Here is a 17,809-nt window from a genome sequence, read left to right on the forward strand (position 1 = left end):
TCAGCCTAGCCTACCTCACAGGGTTGTTGTGAGAGGGAGAGAACCATGCACTATTAGCTCCAATGGAAGGCTGCCAACTTGTCACATACACGCCAACTTGTCACACAAAGGGGAGCTTTTGAGTAGTGGTGGGCGTCGCTGATCCAACATTGCCACTAGAGGCATGGGTGTCCTCTGTGCCTCAGAGTGGCTTTAATCATTTTAGGGTGATATACCAGCTGTGACCCTACCTAGACAGAGAAGCTTGCCATGGTCTGGCAAGCTCATGTTCGGATTATTGCAACCTATTGCAGATATGGCTGCCCTCAGTTGACCCCAAATTAGGTTGTGAAATTGTTAACTGGGACTGGACAGTCTGAACATTGTACGCAGGTGATTCACCATCTGCACTGTTTGTCAGTCTTTCTCTGGGTCTAAGTTTTTACTTTTAATGTTTTTAACAGCTTGGAACCAGGTCCCAAGGGTTTGCCTCCTTGCATAAGTACTTACACAAACCTTAAGATCACACTCAGAGGCCATTCTCTCAGTACCCCTGCCAAGTGAAATTCAGCAAGTGGCTACTAGAGAGGGGGCTTTTTTATGTTGGCCACCCCAGGTGTGGAATGCCAAGAGATGCTCACCCTTTTTGTGGTCATTTCCCGGTCCTTAACCTTTTAAAACCTACACACATTTTTAGAATTACACCAGTCTTTATTGATTTTAGTCTCTGAGGCTTGAGTTATGTAATTATTTTATTGTTGGTTATTTATATTAAAATTTGATTGATACTTTAAGCTTCCCAGAGGACTTTGTTACTGCCTGCCTTGCTAAATAAGTATACAGAACCAGATTGATCATGGCTGTCTATATATACCTGAGATACAGCAAATGGTAGGAGGAAGACCTTTGGGTCAATTCCATTTGCCCTTCCTTAGCTGTTGTCCTATGGCTCCTTTAATCTGTTTGCCTTTTACAGTTGCAGAGGCGTAACTTCAGACATGCATCCAGTAAGTGCTATGCCAGAAATAATAAGTAGCCCTATGTTCTCCCCAAATTCATTCCTGGCGCCATATGCAATTAGGAAACAAGAATGACCACAGAGACAAAACTCAGCAGCCAACAGCACCATGACTCCCATGTCTTGAGTGAAATCAGTGACCCAAGTCAGAAGCCAAGAGCAGTTTTTCCTTCCTCAAAATCCTCAGTATTTAGACATGAAGTATTCCTTTCTTTTGATGCAACCAGTAATTAGGAAACTCATTATATTTCACAGCTATAGTTTTGCACAGCCAGTGATCTGGTTAGTTCAGAATGAAGGGGAATCGCAGAAGAGAGTTACAGTGAAACAAACACCCTTCTACATTTAAATCAGCATTTTTCTTTGGGGGGAGCAGGAGAGAGAGAAATCCCAGTACGTTTCTACTCAACACAGAGTTTAAAAGCGTCCAGCCCAGACTGTTACAAAATTCTTTCAGGACTTCCCCCCCTTGTGCTGCTTTCTATTGATTAAATAATCTCTATTAGATATTAAGCTCCTTGTTATTGGTGCAGCATATAAATTATTCAAGAGCTATATAAATTCTTATGGCGGGCATGAATTTTTAAACCCTAATTTGGTACTGAGCCAAGACCTCTTCATTTAAAAATTGGGCTCCCCCCTCCCCATTTCCCTCTGGCAGGAAATGAATAGATGCGCTCCTATGATTTTATTTTGTTTTAAGGGGGATCATCTTAACACCCACTGATTATTTGAAGGGATATGTTAAAAACAAAGGTTGCTAAGCATATTTAGGATGAAGCTAAAGAGGTGTGTTTTTATGCTGCCGAACCACTTGAGTCTTTGATTTATTGGGGATGAAAGGCTTTTTTGAATGCCACTTTGCCTGTTATTTATAGTGTGTTGTTGTGCATGCCTAAACACCACCAAATATCTGTATAGGAGTATGCAACCACCCAGAGGGATCTCTAGGCTATGTTGGGCAAGCTGAACATTCCATCAGCCAGTGCCCTTTCCAAAGAAGCAAATTTCCTTCGCTCCAGTGGCCAATTATCAGGGCTCCCTAGCAATCCTGCAATGTTCCTGACTTTTAGTTTTAAGAATCTCTCTGTGTGTAAGTGCCTAACTCTGCCTTCTGATGAATTTGTGCTCCTCTTATATTCCATTACCGTGCTATGCTTTTGTTGCCCAGTATGTTGGTATCCTGATTAATCTCTAAATGGGCTAAGGTTTATTCACCATGAGGAGGATTGCAGTAGTACCCCCCCCCCCGAAAAAAAAAACCCCTACTCAGTGGCATATAAAACTCCATGTGGCATCTTCTTTTCAGATGACTCTGATTGCTATAAACCAGATAACTTGTGGAGAAAAAATAAGGTACTTCTCATGTAAGATTTGTATTTTTGTACATCCTTGTCTAATACAAAGGTATACAAGTGAAATTATTATTCCAATATAAATCCATTTATTTATAACCTTTTTAAATAAATGCATTCCAAATGTCATTATATTGTCCAGACACAATCTTTTTGCATTTTATGCACTTTTTGTTTCCTTTTTTATATTTGATTTAATTTGATTGAAATGTTTTCAATAAAATATAAGGTTGTGGGGGTTTTTTATTAAAAAAGTAAGATTTGTATTTTTTGAATTTTTATATTTTAGGTCCCTGATGAAAAATTAGAAATAATTCTTACATTACAAAGATGTTTCCATAGATATTAATGAGGCATTGGCATTTATTTATAGGTCATCCCACAATTAGGGGCTGGCACTATGCTGTGGCTCTGACATTGAGCATGGCACATTGTTCACTCACTTTCCTGCAATGACTCTTCCTGCTTGGAGAACACCGGAAAGAATGTGATGTAGAATTGATCCACACATGCAGCAGACCATACCTGTCTGAGTGCAGGTGAGAGATCTCATGGTTTGAATGCTCCATTTAAAAAGCTACATTCACATGGAAAATTAGCATATCATAGGGAAGACTAGACCAAACTCTGGCATACTAGTTTTCCATGTGTAGGCAATGCTGTCTTTTTTTCTTTTTTTTAAACGGGAGAGCATTTAACTTGAGATTGACCCAACTGCCATCTGAACCAGATTCCAGGGATCATTCTATTGCATGTGTAGGTCACCTCCTAGTCAACTTGACCTTTCTGCACATTAGAAAGAAAACCAGGATTGTAGCACAATGAGTTTTCTCATTTGCTTAGCTAGGCTGCTAAATGTTTAATTCCCCCTGCCCAAATGCATTTTCAGCCTTAAATAAACTGTAGAAAAAGGATTTGATTCATGGCTGCATTAGGAATCTACTCAACCAAAGCCCCCTGTCACAAATTAAATCATAAACCAAAAGTAAAACATGATTTGTGAAATTAACATTTATCGAGGAAATATTCCCCAGCGCTGCATTATGCTTAGTCTTTGGCGTCCAAAATATCAACCATAATTCATAATATGCCTAAGAAACCATGCCACCAGCATTGCCATCAAGGCAAGGAGTTTAATGGAAAAGTGATGCAGTAACCAGGGACTCATATTAGATGGGGATGAGCTGTGCTGTATTTCTTAGTAACATCAGCATTCCTCCTTCCATCCTTGAACCATGTCATCCCTCCACTGGCACTCCCCTGCATTGTTGAATATTATCCAAATCTCATTGACTGATTGATTATCTTTCCATATTTCCAGTCTTATAAACTTGTTTTAATAATGAGCAATGACATTTAGCACAAAATCAGCATAATTTTCCTTAAATTATCATAATTAATCATAACAGCTAGCTTTTTATACGCTGACAACAACTATTCTTCATCTGAGGATCCAGTTCTCTGAGATGCATCTTTTTTAAATCCCATTTTACAGATGGAGCAACTGAGGTTTAGATTGTGATGGATGAACTGCTCAGATCCATACAACTATTCAATGTTGTTGTCAGTTTTAAAGCCATTGAATTTCAGAATGCAATTACGATGATAAAATGTGCATTAAAATGCATATGATAGTGAGAATAATTTGGAGAAATTGCTTTGCAAAAATGTGTGTATTAAGGGAAATTCCATTAAAAAATGTGTATATTAAGAGAAATTCAGACTGAAATGCTGATGAATTTTCATGAGGACTTCTAAATATATTAACAATAATGAACACAAATTGATACAGACATGTGGAGAATTGAACTTAAGACTAGAAAAAATGAGAAACTGAAAAAAGCAGTAATGAACAGATCTACCAAACCCTACTTAAAGTGCAATCCTATGCAGGATTAGGCGTAACTACACAAGATTAGGCTGTTGTAAAAACAACTTCAAAGAGTTCAAGGGCAATTTAACAATTTACAGATCTGCCGTGAGATGAGCTTTTGTGGATAAGCATGGATATAAGAAATCTTGATTCAAATTTAAGCTCATCTACAAAGCTCATTAGGAAGCCTTGAGAATATCATTACCACTCAGCATAAACTGCCTTACAAGATTGTTGCATACATACATAAGGTAAGGTAATAAATAACACTACGGCCGGAAGCTAAACTAAACAGCGTTTCCGTGTGCTCTGGCACTTGTCATGGGATCCCGTTGCACCAGAAGTGGTTTAGTCATGCTGGCCACATGACCCGGAAAGCTCTCTGTGGACAAACACTGGCTCCCTCAGCCTGAAACAAGATGAGTGCCGCACCCCATAGTTGCCTTTGACTGGACTTAACCGCCCAGGGGTCCTTTACCTTTTTTACCTTTATACATACATAAATAAATACACACACATGATGGGACTTATGTCTGAGTAGACATGCCTAAGCTCTGCTTTCACCTCATGCAAACAATAGTACTTTCTACCTTTTCAGTGCTGTACTTCAAAATGATCAGTCCATGTAGCTATGTGGTAATCATATAAAGATAAATGTAACTTCATTGACCTTTTACGATATGGGTTTGGGAGGAACACAATTATATGACACTGATTCCTGATTGTGACTTAAGGTGGTGTTTTTTGGGTGGTGGTGGTGTTTTTTTTACTGTGCAACCACCCACCACTCCCCTAGGCCTAAATTACTCATTCTTAGAACAATTAGTTTCCTACAAGAGAAACCATAATGATTTCAAAATAGTAAATTATTATGCACAGGTAGGAATTATGTACAATTGTCAAGTCGCTTTAAGACATTTTATGTAGTCAGTGACAAAATAATAATAACACCCATCGCTTTACTGACTACTGCACACACCTCTCTCTCTCTCTCTCTCTCTCTCTCTCTCTCTCTCTCTCTCTCTCTTCTCTCTCTCTGTGTATGTGTTTTATGTGTGCAGTTTGTGTACACACACACCCTCAAGGGGGAGGGAGGGAGGGAAGGGGGGGAGAAAGACTAAGAGTGACAAAAGATTGCTGGTAGCCACAGTTCACTGCTGAAGAGAATTTTTCACACCAAAATAAATTGCAACCACTTCTACTAAACCAACCCTTGAACTGTTGGCACAATCTTATTGGATAAAAATTCATTGTTCCAGTTGTATGGTCCACATGGGATTATTACATCCATGCAACATTCTTTCTTGGTTCACCAATTATTATACCCTTACAGAGATGTGACATTAAAAGGGCTACCTCCAGCAAAGCTTTAATAAAAAAAGACCCCTTTGCTTGCAATACAGTTAGAAACTTGGGGGGGGGGGGACACCATTTAGTTTCCTCATATGCTTTCTCTTTCTCATTTAAAAATAATTGCCCCTCCCCGCAATACACAAGTGAGTGGAGATTAATATGGCATGTCTGTCTGGCAAGAAATTCAATATTTTGGGCTTCTTTCTAATAAACTCTGAGAAACTCTGTCCATGGTTCAGACTCACTGGCTCACTGTGAAAATGCTCCAGACAAGCTATATTAATTATTCGTGCAAAGACAGCAGAACAGAGTTGCTGGTTTATTTGGTACAAGCAAACCCCACCCCTCAAAAAAACCTTCAGTATCTCAACTGACTATGGGATTTTAATTGCACTTCAAAAAGGGAGACATAATCAAATTTATATTCAAAAAGATTTTAATGACAAAGTGCTTTATTAAACTGATTGGTTGCAAGATCTGCTAGACTTGATGTTGGGCAACCCACGTCCAAAGTCTAGTGCAGGCAGTCTCAATGAGTGGCCTTGAAAAGTCACACACTGGTTTGGTTCTGGTAATCATCTAAATTGTGGTTTAGATAACCGATGGGCAACCTGTGGTTCCAGGGCTGCACATAGCTCCTGACCTCATTTTATGCCCCTCCTGACACCTATTGAAGCCCTATACATCCATCCTCTCAAAGTTCCTTCCTTCCTGTTTGCTTCCTCTTATTTTTTCCTGGCTTTTACAATTGCTCCCTCTCCACTCTTTATGCAACACAGGAGTCTAATATGGACCACTGAGTTATGGCTCTGTATGTAGTTTTAGAACAATCAGAAGGGGCAGTATTTTATTTGATAAAAAATCATAGCTTTTTAAATAAAAAACCACAATTTTCTTTTATATAGCTTCAAGAAAAAACATTTTTAAGCCACCAGAGAACAAATTGGAAGGATACATACACACAGAGGAACATCTATTGATATAGCCACAGTATGTGTATAGCACACTAAAGTCCAAAAAGAATAATTTTCACTTGCTTTCCAGAACAGCAGCTATGTATATTGGTCTGTTGTACTAAAAGAAAAGAAAAAACCTCTGTACACTCATTGCAGAGTAACCCCATCAAAACTAAGGAAGCTTATTTCCCCTAATCTAAATCTAATATGCGGCAGCCAAAATAAAAATTGAAGAAGGGCAAACTTTTTGATTTTTTTATATATATTTTGATTCCATATTAGTTAATCTGGAACACCTTTGTGGCTCCATCCCTGGAATGAGGGAATGTGAACAGAAAGGTTATCTACCCCTGGTTTGATGATTATGAATAAGTTATGCCCAGCTTGAACACTCCCTTTCCTTTTCCTTCTCATAGAACATAAGAAGCTGCCTAATTCAGAGTCAGATCATTGGTCCATCTACTGTACCTCAGCACTGTCAACAGAGAGCAGTCCTCCAGAGTTTCAAATAGGAGACAATTCTCAGAACCTAGGGCTTTCTGCATACAATGGAGGTGGTCTGCCACTGAGGTATGGCTTGCTCCTACTCTGTACTACCATCCAGGGCCGAATTTAGGTTTGATGAGGCCCTAAGCTACTAAAGGTAATGGGGCCCTTTATATGTCCAGCTGTCCTTTGCCAACAACAAATGGCCACTGTTTTATGTGTTGAATATATGTTATATGGTAATTTATGATGGACTTAATAGGTATCTAAAGCCATTAGCACATAAGAAAATATATATTTTATCAAAGTAATTGTTGAACTGAAATACAATTAAGAAGAAGTATATTAATAGTGAAATACAATTAAGAAGAAGTATATTTTGAGGGGCCCTCAAGAGAGTGGGGCCCTAAACTATAGTTTGTTTAGCTTATATGTAAATCAGGCACTGCTACCATCAACCCTAGTACCATCAAGCTACGTTACTTCCTCTACTGATATATATTGCCAGCGATGTCCCCACAAATCAGTAAGCAACTTGGGCAGTGATAATCATTATCTCCTATACACAATTGCTTTTAGAGGAATACCTGCTGGATTTATATCACTTTTTATGCTAAAAACATGCTGGAGAAACGGTCGAGAACCACATCATAGTACAAATACCAGTTCTACACCTCTACTTAAAGGTAAAGGTAAAGGAACAGGAACCCCTGACCGTTAGGTCCAGTCGTGAAAGACTCTGGGGTTGTGGTGCTCATCTTGCTTTATTGGCTGAGGGAGCCGGTGTACAGCTTCCGGGTTATGTGGCCAGCATGACTAAGCCACTTCTGGCAAACCAGAGCAGTGCACGGAAACACCATTTACCTTCCTGCTGGAGTGGTACCTATTTATCTACTTGCACTTGATGTGCTTTCGAACTGCTAGGTTGGCAGGAGCAGGGACCGAGCAATGGGAGCTCACCCTGTCGCTGGGATTCAAACCACCGACCTTCTGATCAGCAAGCCTTAGGATCTGTGGTTTAGACCACAGAGCCACCCACGTCCCGACACCTCTACTTAGGCACTGTTAAAAACCTTGTTGAGAAAGCATAAAAATGAAATTATTGTGGTTTGTGCACCTGTTGTGTACAGTCTTATTTAGTCGGCTACATCCCATGTTAACAGATACTTAATGCATTCCCCACACACCCATCCCACCCCCTTGGCAAAGGAATAATACCTACAAATATTTTTTATTTTCATAAACATCGTGCAGCTTTAAAACGTGCGGATGTTCTATCAACTTCAGGATGGCTATTTCCCGCTCCACCTGAAAGAGATAAGCAAAACACAAGGAATTGTTAGAATCTGTGTCTTAAGACTACATTAAGAATCTGTACTACTGTGTGTCTTCAGTTATTACCCACTGCCATCCCTTAAGTACCACTGACTTCCCCCGGTGTAGTTACCACACAGAAAACAAAGTAAAAATTCAGGAAATGGCAGGGCATAGAAATAAGAATGTGTGCTTAGTAATAATGAATAAACACATTATTAACAACAGTATTGTTATTAACTTCCACAGAACTAGGACACACTTGCTGGGGCATTTGCTTGTGTGCAGGCATCTCAGGAGGGCCTACCATGGCTGACACCTTGCCTGCTCCTCCAGTGCCCACTACTACTTCCCCTTCTCTGCTGGCTATGGCCCTCTACCCACCAGTCTCCCTGTCGTGTTTGTGAGTGAGCTAGCTTCCCTGTTGGTGGTCCTCTAAGACCATGAGCCAAGGGTTTGTGTGCTCATGTCCCTGGCCCACTGCAGTGCTTGTAAATCCACTCACACGCTCAAGGGAGAATCTGGGGGGGGGGGGTGCTCCAAGCTCTCGTGGGCTTACTCAGCAGCAGTGCTGAAATGAGTCAGGGAGCTGAGCAGCTGCTCGGTTTCTCAAGCCCATTACGGTGCTGCCGCCAGGTAAGCTCACCTGCCTCCCCCAAAAAATCTGAAGCCAGGCCTGCTTCTCAGATATGCAAAGTTTACACAAACAAATTATTTCTAGTTACAGATAGGTAGCCATGTTGGTCTGCCATAGTCAAAACAGAATTTTTTTTTTTCTTCCAGTAGCACCTTAAAGACCAACTAAGTTAGTTCTTGGTATGAGCTTTCGTGTGCATGCACACTTCTTCAGATATACTAGTGTATCTGAAGAAGATACACTAGTGTATCTGAAGAAGTGTGCATGCACACGAAAGCTCATACCAAGAACTAACTTAGTTGGTCTTTAAATTATTTCTAGAGGGGTTGCCATGTCATCTATTGCAGCGAAAACAACAAAGAGTTTTGTGACACCTTAAAAACTACAAATTTATTGTGGCAAAAGATTTCATGGGTTAGTGTTCCCACTTCATGTACATGAGGTGCTATCCTTAGTGGGCACTTACATGCACATAGATGCAGAGAAACCAACAGCAACATTATACAATAAAAATACAAGCCTACAGCAACCTTTTCATGTTTATGAAGATAACTACTACTCCCCCCCTTAAACAAGCTAAAAGTGGTATTCAGAAATCCTAAAGTAAAACTCTATCTCTCCCAGACTTTCCTCTCTCCTTTCACCATGTGCCTCCCCAAATCTGCTCTAGAGCATTGGGAGAACCTCAGTGCACAGGAGGAGAAGAAATTGGACAATCTCCTTACTGCTACATTGAATACAATTTCTGAAGTCTTATGGATGAGGAATGCCTCCAAGTGAGCTCATTTACTCTTAAACAGCGTCCATTCATTTAATAATACTGAATTTTCTTTCATATGGTATCCGAAGCTTCAAAGTCTGATGTGCAAATCCTGAGCAAAACCCAACTATATCATGCTAGAACTATTTTGATACCTTCTTACATTCAGAATAGAGGAAAAATGGGGGCAGATTTGCTAATCTCTTCTGCTGAACCATAGGCCTTAATTAATTGCGCACATGAAATTAGCAAATACCTGTTTTATTTTGTTTCACTAAGTGTCACTGTGGCTGAATTTACAGGTCATGAACAACAGATTGGCAGGTACACTTATGTAATAACAAACTATTAATGCCCTAATTACATGGCCCAATGAATTGAGAGGGAAATCTAGAGGGACTGAGCACTTGGCTCTCAAGAAGCAGAATGATACAACTCCAGAAGGAATCCACTCTGAACTAAGTTTAGAAGCATGTTGTGTCATAATTTCCTGTGGATGGGCAATTGACATGGGTCTGGAAAGAGTCAAAAAGGCTCTGGCACACTTTCCTGATGGCCAAAATTAGAAAAGCAGGAAAGCTGGTGCAACGCTTGCCTGGCTCTAGACTCCAGTATAGATTTCCTCATTCTACCTGCCATGGTTAGGATGTTACTTTGGCTGCAGGGCAGCAACAGAGATCACCACTTGTACTGTGCCACAGCTAAAGCACATTTTTTGGATCTAGGCTACCCTGGGTCCTATAATAGGTTTAAAGTTCATATCTTATTCATTCACACCACAATGCTGTCACATAGATTTCTGTAATTTCCTATTCCTAAAACAGGAGCTGACAACAACTTCCCCAAATCTATCCATTAAATCTATGGAGATGAAGATCAGATATACCCAATATATTTCTGGTTTTGTGTGTGTGTGTGTGTGCATGCGTGCGTGCAAATAGTTCTCTGGAAGATGTGCATTTCCTCTTTCCAGCATTGGAACATAAAACATTCAACATTTCAAAACAACAGTAACAACTAATCAGGTCATCTCCCCAGCAGCAAGGCAAGTTCTCATCTTATACATTGTGGAGAAGACTTAGAGCACTTCTGATACTGGATCCTGACACGTGTTATGTTCATACCAATAATTTTCTCTCTCCTCCCCCCCCCTCTTTTTTTGTTCCAGAAAGGCCTGCAGCACATTGTCTTTGAAAACCCCCTGCTGTTGATGTCTGTGGCAACATGTCCAACCAAAGTGAGAGATGTGATGCTAGGGCTCTCTCAGGGCACTTCTTAGTTACTGTCCAAAAGCTTAAGATGAACAGGCACATAAAAAGAGAGACGTATGGCTTATGTTGCTCAGACAAAGGCCTCAGTTATACTTTTTCTCTGATTCACTTTCAACACTAAGTGGAGGAGGAGAGGTAAAAGAGCAAATATTCACCTTCTGCGACAAACAATCCACTGCTAGGATCTACATATTTTTAATTACTGTAAGTTACATTAACTTTTAAATTTCTCATTCATTAGGAAGTGACCCTCTTTTTAGAGGGGTACCTGTCTTGCCTCCCCTCCCCCCTGAAAACAGACTAAGGATCTTGTGGCACCTTAAAGTTTTTTTAAAAACTGTATAAAGTGGACTCCACAAAAACCTAGGCTATAATAGATTGTCAGCCTTTAAGTTGTCACAAGACTCTCTGTTGAGTTTTCAAGCTACACTTATCCAATGCTTCCACAGTTTAATAACAAGGGCTAGAAACTTTCATATTAAAAACAAAGCAGTGATCATTACAAATAAAATCTACAAAGGAACATGCATCTATAGTGTACAATTCTGATGGTTTAATGCAGGCTGGTGTAAGTAATACTATAATGGTCAGAGCAAACTCAATAAATGCTCAGTTATTCTGCAGAAATATCTATGTTTTTTCCTGGCACATTATAGAATTCTGGATTAGGTTTGAATAATATTTTATGTAGTGAGAAGTCAATAAGAACCAAGAAAAAAGGTGTCTGATCAACAGTTTGCTCATGGGAAGAAGCTAGTAGGAAAACTTTATTATGAGCACTGATTACAGTTGAATGTACCATGACAGAACTTAAAAGAGTTCGTTGAGTAATAGCATCTCCAACAGAGAATCGAAGGAAACTGCAACATGAGTCATTAAAAGGTGTCTGCCCATGCAGAGGTAATTTGTATTAGCTTTTGCTGGTTAAGTGGTGCACACAAAATCTACAGGAAGGTGATGAACACTAAATCCATGGCAAAGTGGCTATCTGATTGCTTCTCCAGAGGCCCAGATGATGGTTCCCTATGACACCAAGAGGGACCTGACTGCTGATTTGGTAAGTCATCAGGGCATTTGATTACCAAGTCTGCAGATACTACTACTACTACTACTACTACTACTACTACTACTACTACTACTAATTTATTATTTATAACCTGCCCATCCAGCTGGGTTTCCCCAGCCACTCTGGGTGGCTCCCAAAGCCACTTCCGGCCTGCCCAGGAGGTGGGGTTGCGGGCTTCACGCCCACCCCCACATGAGCGGGGGCTGGTTTCAGCCCCCACAAAAACAGAGGAATCCCGGCCGGGTCTGCCCTATTTAGGACCGGTGCAGAGGGGGCTCGCCCTCTTTTCGCCTGCTAGCCCTCACGTTTTCCCTCCCTCCCTTTAGGTATGCTTTAGGTAGGTCTTTGACTTTGCTATGGACTTCGGTCTGTTGCCGCAAGGGGCATGGTAGGAATTTTTCCCAATTGGCAATTTGTAGCCTTTTGGTTTTTCGCCTACCTCGTAGCAACTCGTCACAACGTTTCGGCATTGGCGGTAGGCATTGGTAAGAAGGGGTTAAGAGGATGTGTGTGGGGGGAGGAACGCCATCACCTCCCCCCAGTGAGCGAAGGGTGGTCCGTTAAAGGACTCCGGGGGGCGTGGCCCTGTGTGAAGCCTATGGAGGTGTGGGCCAAAGGCACGCCCCAGAGCGGTGACCCGGGGGAGCTCCTAGTCGACGTGCCTTGGCAGGAGACTCCCCCGATAAAGTGTTAACCCTTCCCCGTGTCTCCAGCAAATGGGGTGGAGCCGGATAGTCGATAGGACCAATGCCTAAGCCAATGCCTCTCATTCCTGAATTCAATAAAGTTGTGGCCTAATTCACCCAATTAACCTTAATTATGGTGTCTCGTGTCTTTATTTATCCTGGTGGGGGGCGGGAACTTGCCACGCAACAGATTAAAAACAGAATAAAACATCAAATATTAAAAGCTTCCCAAAACAGGGCTTCCTTCAGATGTCTTCTAAAAGTCAGATAGCTATTTATTTCCTTGGCACCTGATGGGTGTTCCACAGGATGGGCTTCACCACCGAGAAGGCCCTCTGCCTGGTTCCCTGTAACCTCACATCTCGCAGTGAGAGAACTGCTACAAGGCCCTCAGAGATGGACCTCAGTGTCCAGGCAGAACAATGAGGGTGGAGACACTCCTTTAGGTATACAGGGCCGAGGCCATTTAGGGCTTTAAAGGTCAGCACCAACACTTTGAATTGTGCTTGGAAACGTACTGGCAGACCATTGTGAACTCACTGCTAACTACTAACTCTTTGACACTCATTTCACTAAAGTGGTTATAAGAATGAGCCCTTGTGCTCATACTATACAAGAGACAACAAAAGCACCCTTGAGCTTTTCTTATGCTTTTTACATCATATGTGAATGTCAGCATGGTTCCCAGCTTTTAAAACTGCATTAGCTAAATGAAAAATTTCCACTCTTTCCATTTATTGTTCAGGCTGTTGCCTTAATCAGAACTAGTGATGAGTCCTGGTCTTCTTTTTCAAACCTAGCACCATACCCCTAAAACAAATGTGGCCTCTGGGCTGTAGGAAGGAAAGTATAAATGTTTCTTTCACCCCATCCAGAAAATATGTTTGGGGTGGGAGTTGGTAAAAGGTAAATGCTAAGCACTGTCCCCTTCCTTCCAAGCCCCTCCTGAAACTGGTTCCTGGTTTGAGGATAAGTGATAGAAATATTACTCCTCCCCATAATCCCGAAGCTCCCTTCCAAAGGGGAAATGGAGGCAATGGTCTGCCTCTCACTGCTGACTTTGCCATTCAGTACTGGGGCAGTTAGTATATTTGCCCAAACCACAACATTATCTGCCCAGAGGTGCAGCACTTTCTGGCATCAGAAAAGGCAGGTTGTTTGCTGAATGGGAGAAAGTAAATCAAGGACACCTCTGAAGTGGGAGCTAATCTCCCCATATCCACTTCCTTAGCAAGTTTGGAGTCTGGAATGGGAAGCATGTTCCTCCCCTCTCTGTGCTGTATCACTTTGCAGCCCACTTATTTTGTCTAATGAAACTCAAGTGGGACTCAGAGAGCCAACCCCAGTCTGCAAAGCACTGAGCTTCTTTCCTGGCCACACCTAAATGGGATGGAGTACTGAAAGCCATCTTTTACGGTAGAGTCACAGAAGTCAAAGAAGCTTGCTAGGCTTAGGCCTGGATAGGAGCTTCAGAAGTTCATATTTCTCACCTCAGAGAAATAATAGCATTATGAGGTTCCAATTCTTCAACAGCTCAGATTAAAATCTAAGACACAAAAGAATTCCTGCTTAGTCATATAATCCTCCACTTTCCTTTCCTTTAACAAGACTTGGCAGCTAGGGCAATAGCAATGTCATTCCAGCTGTGGGAACATGGAAAGAATAAAATCAAGTCTCTCCCTCCTCTCTCTCTCTAGAGGCATTGGTGGTGTGCAAGGACACAGGCATTAGTGGCTCTTGGGAAATTTAGTCTTCTCAGAAGCTACTGCAATGGCAATAGCAGTGGCAGATCTGATCTTCCTCCATTCATCATTCTGTGGCTGGAGCACCACTCTAAGTTCTGCCCTTGGCAGGTTGCATTGGGGATATTATTATTATTATTATTATTATTATTATTATTATTAGGAAGGGGAGGCAGAGGTAGGAAACTTCTGAAGCTGGGTTGGGTTTTTTTGGGGGTGGGGGTGGATTCAAATGATTTTGGATTTTCTTGGATCTAGCCTGACTTGTTTGCTGAGCCAAATCTAACATAAGCTAGAAGCAGGAAGTTGCCTATCAGTGTTTGATAGATACATTAGGGACTGATTTTAATAAAAGTCTATTTTTCATGAGTGAAAATAATTTCTGTCTTAGATAACATAGGCCCTAAAAACACTTCCAAACCAGCATGTCTAGTGATTATATTAGAACACCCAGGCAGTGCTTCCATTCCTGAATTGGCCCCTGCTTTCTTTGTGACCTTCAACAAGTCAATGATTTCTCTATGACTTACATCCCCCATTGGTGACATGAGGTATTTGGTAAAATTGTAACAGCTATCAACTCTGGATTGTACTACCTGGAAACAGGGGAAATCAGACTCTGCTAAAACTGCAAGAACAACATGAGGATAATAAATTTCACCTGCCTTTGTCTTTGCTCTCTCAAATGAAATGTCTGTCTGTATTTATTATTGCTTTCCCATGTAACTGAATTAAATACTGAAAGCCAGGGATAATGACAAGATCTCTATCCAGATTGCTGTGGAAATTGATACAATGTCACTGTTAACTCTTTCCCCATTCTATTGCAAACATTGCAAAGACACTGTGTAGCAGTTCTATCAAAAGCTTAAAGTGTAGCCATGTTTCCAAAATTATCTCTGCAGCAGCAAATGTCTGCCTAAGAACAGGATTTCACATTTCCAGGGAAACACCAGTGGTTGATATAGGGCAGACAGAGACTGTAGTAATTCTATCACTGGATTGGTTAGGAGAACACAGTGGAAATCCATGTAATCACACAATCAGTATGAAGCCTCTGAAATAAAACCAAACAGATCTTAAGTACGGGATACAACCGTGCATTCTTTCCTTCACCTTTGCCAACGATTGGTACCACTTTTATGCCTCCTTGCACCAGGAAACCCACATATTGCTTTCTGGCTCCGAGCCAGGAAGGATGAGAGTGGAGCCCTGCAGGGCTGACTGCTTTAATGCAGATACAATTATCAGAGAGCAAGACAAGCCTCAAACTGCTAGGCTGGAGAGAGGCTCCAGGAGCCTGCAGTAAATCAGAATCATGGAGTGACATTTGCATAATGTTAAAAAGACACATCCATCTGCCACACAAATCCCAGTCCCCAAGAGAGGATTCCAGATTCGCTTTGGTTTGTTTTTTTTTTTGTCCCCCTTTCCTGCAAGGGGCTTTGTCCAGGTCATGGCAAAAGCATTTGGCCGGAGAGAGGGGTCAGAAATGACTTCGAAATGGACACAAAGGCATATCACTTGCTTTATGACCTTGCAGGTGCCAATTAGAGGTTTTTAGGGTCTAAGCAGGGAGTTGATTAGCTAGTAAGATGCTTCACTGACTCTGCTAATGAAAGAGACTAACACAAAGGCAACATTTCCCTTAGCAGGAACAATGCAAAATCTTCACTTATGTCCTCATCTCCAGCCCTTTTCCTCCAGGAGAACTGGCTTCTCTATGCTTTAAGCTCAATTCACATGCATGGATGTCAGTGAGAAAACAGCACTTTATTTCCAATATCCTAACTCGCAACACAATCTGCAGAGCCCACCCTATGTTTCTAAGAGGCAAATACTATGCCTGTCTCTTCTGGATGTTCCACATGTCTTTTACATTCATTTCCCTCACTTTTTGGTGACTGAGTTAGTTGAGAAAAGATGGAACTGCAAATGTTTGCTCCATCAATGGATAGAAACAGAAGCTAGTGTTACCTTATTCTGTCCGTCTGTTTCACACTCACTCCCAGCAGGCCCTTCCTTATATAGCAGAAAGCTGAAAGGCTGCCCTCTCCGCAGAGGCAGTAGGAAGGGATGGGGGAACTGGGGAACATTTCCAATCACTCAGGCCAGGGAGTGCAAAAGTAAATTTGAAATTGCCAGCATCAGCCTAAGTACTGAGATACAAATTTTAGTTCCCACACCCTCCTCCTCCAGTTCATGGCCAACTTGCACAGCAACTGATTTACCAGTAATCACAAGGCCCTTGAGCTGGTACTAAGAAAGGAACAGAGTGCCCCACTACAATTAATAGGTCTTTGCTTGGAACTCCAAGCACTATCTCTGGGTATTCTAAATGCCAGGGAAAGGCCATTTATCCCTTCCCCCTCAACCCACCATTAGATGACTCTTTGTCACATCATGGGAATTTACAAACGATTCAAGCCATGTTTGAGTTGATGATCAACATGCATTTGAGGAATCACTTAATCAACTGAAAAAGCATAGGAGGGGAAACGTAATCTGAAGTAGGAGACTTCCTCCATACATGTTATGGGTCTATGATTCTTGCTTGTGATATATTGGAATAAGGAAAGTTCACCATAACAAAGCTCCATTGCTAGTGAAGCAGCACAACCCCTATGCATGAAAATGTAATTTTATAACAACAAATTATAATAAATTCTGCTTTTGTTTAACATTTCTAGCCTTACTTACACAGCTGTCCCAGCTCAGAATCACTACTTAATACATCATTACATTCAACTATTTTCGTTTTAGCCACCAATCAGAAAGCCAACATGTTCAAGTGTGGCATCTATCTGCAGTGCATGTCTCTTTAAATAATGCCTGGTCTGAAGGCAGGCAGCCATGATGAAAACTGACAACATGGATTTATTAATTCAGCATGTAGGATAATCAGCTGTCCAATAGTACATGGCAAATCAACCATCTGACATACAGCTCTGTGACAACACTCAGCAGAATTAGCCTCTCTGGAGCTGGAACCCAGATCTGTCTCCAATACAATACCTTCCACAGCAGTAATGTTGGGGGAACTTTCCGCACTGACCTTCCTTTAACTTCCTCACCAACTCTAACCAAAACCACTCAGGGATAGGAACTCTCATTGGACCTAAGCAATTTTTTTAAAAAACAGATTTGTATGGCACTTTTCATCAAACGTTTCAAAGTGGCTTACAGAAGAATATGAAAAATACAAATGGAGGACATTCTGTGGAGTTGGGCTCACAATACTGAATGCATGAGTCGTGCTTCTGGTCCATGGGGGACCACTAATAGTGCTCCCCCCCAGATTATCTCAGTATCC

The 17,809-nt window shown here is 41.3% G+C and overlaps 1 protein-coding gene across 17 annotated transcripts in view; it reads right to left on the reverse strand.

Moving 5' to 3' along the window:
• Positions 1 to 17,809, reverse strand: part of BRSK2 (BR serine/threonine kinase 2) — a 404,628-nt gene that overhangs the window by 113,142 nt on the left and 273,677 nt on the right. For all 17 annotated transcript variants that reach the window (XM_083718472.1, XM_083718481.1, XM_083718480.1 and 14 more), the window contains exon 3: positions 8,243 to 8,328. In XM_083718472.1, coding sequence (XP_083574598.1) covers positions 8,243 to 8,328 — 86 coding nt within the window. The remainder of the gene's footprint in view (positions 1 to 8,242; positions 8,329 to 17,809) is intronic.

Source organism: Podarcis gaigeae (genome assembly GCF_964106915.1).
Source record: "Podarcis gaigeae genome assembly, chromosome: 1".
Taxonomy (NCBI): Eukaryota; Metazoa; Chordata; class Lepidosauria; order Squamata; family Lacertidae; genus Podarcis; species Podarcis gaigeae.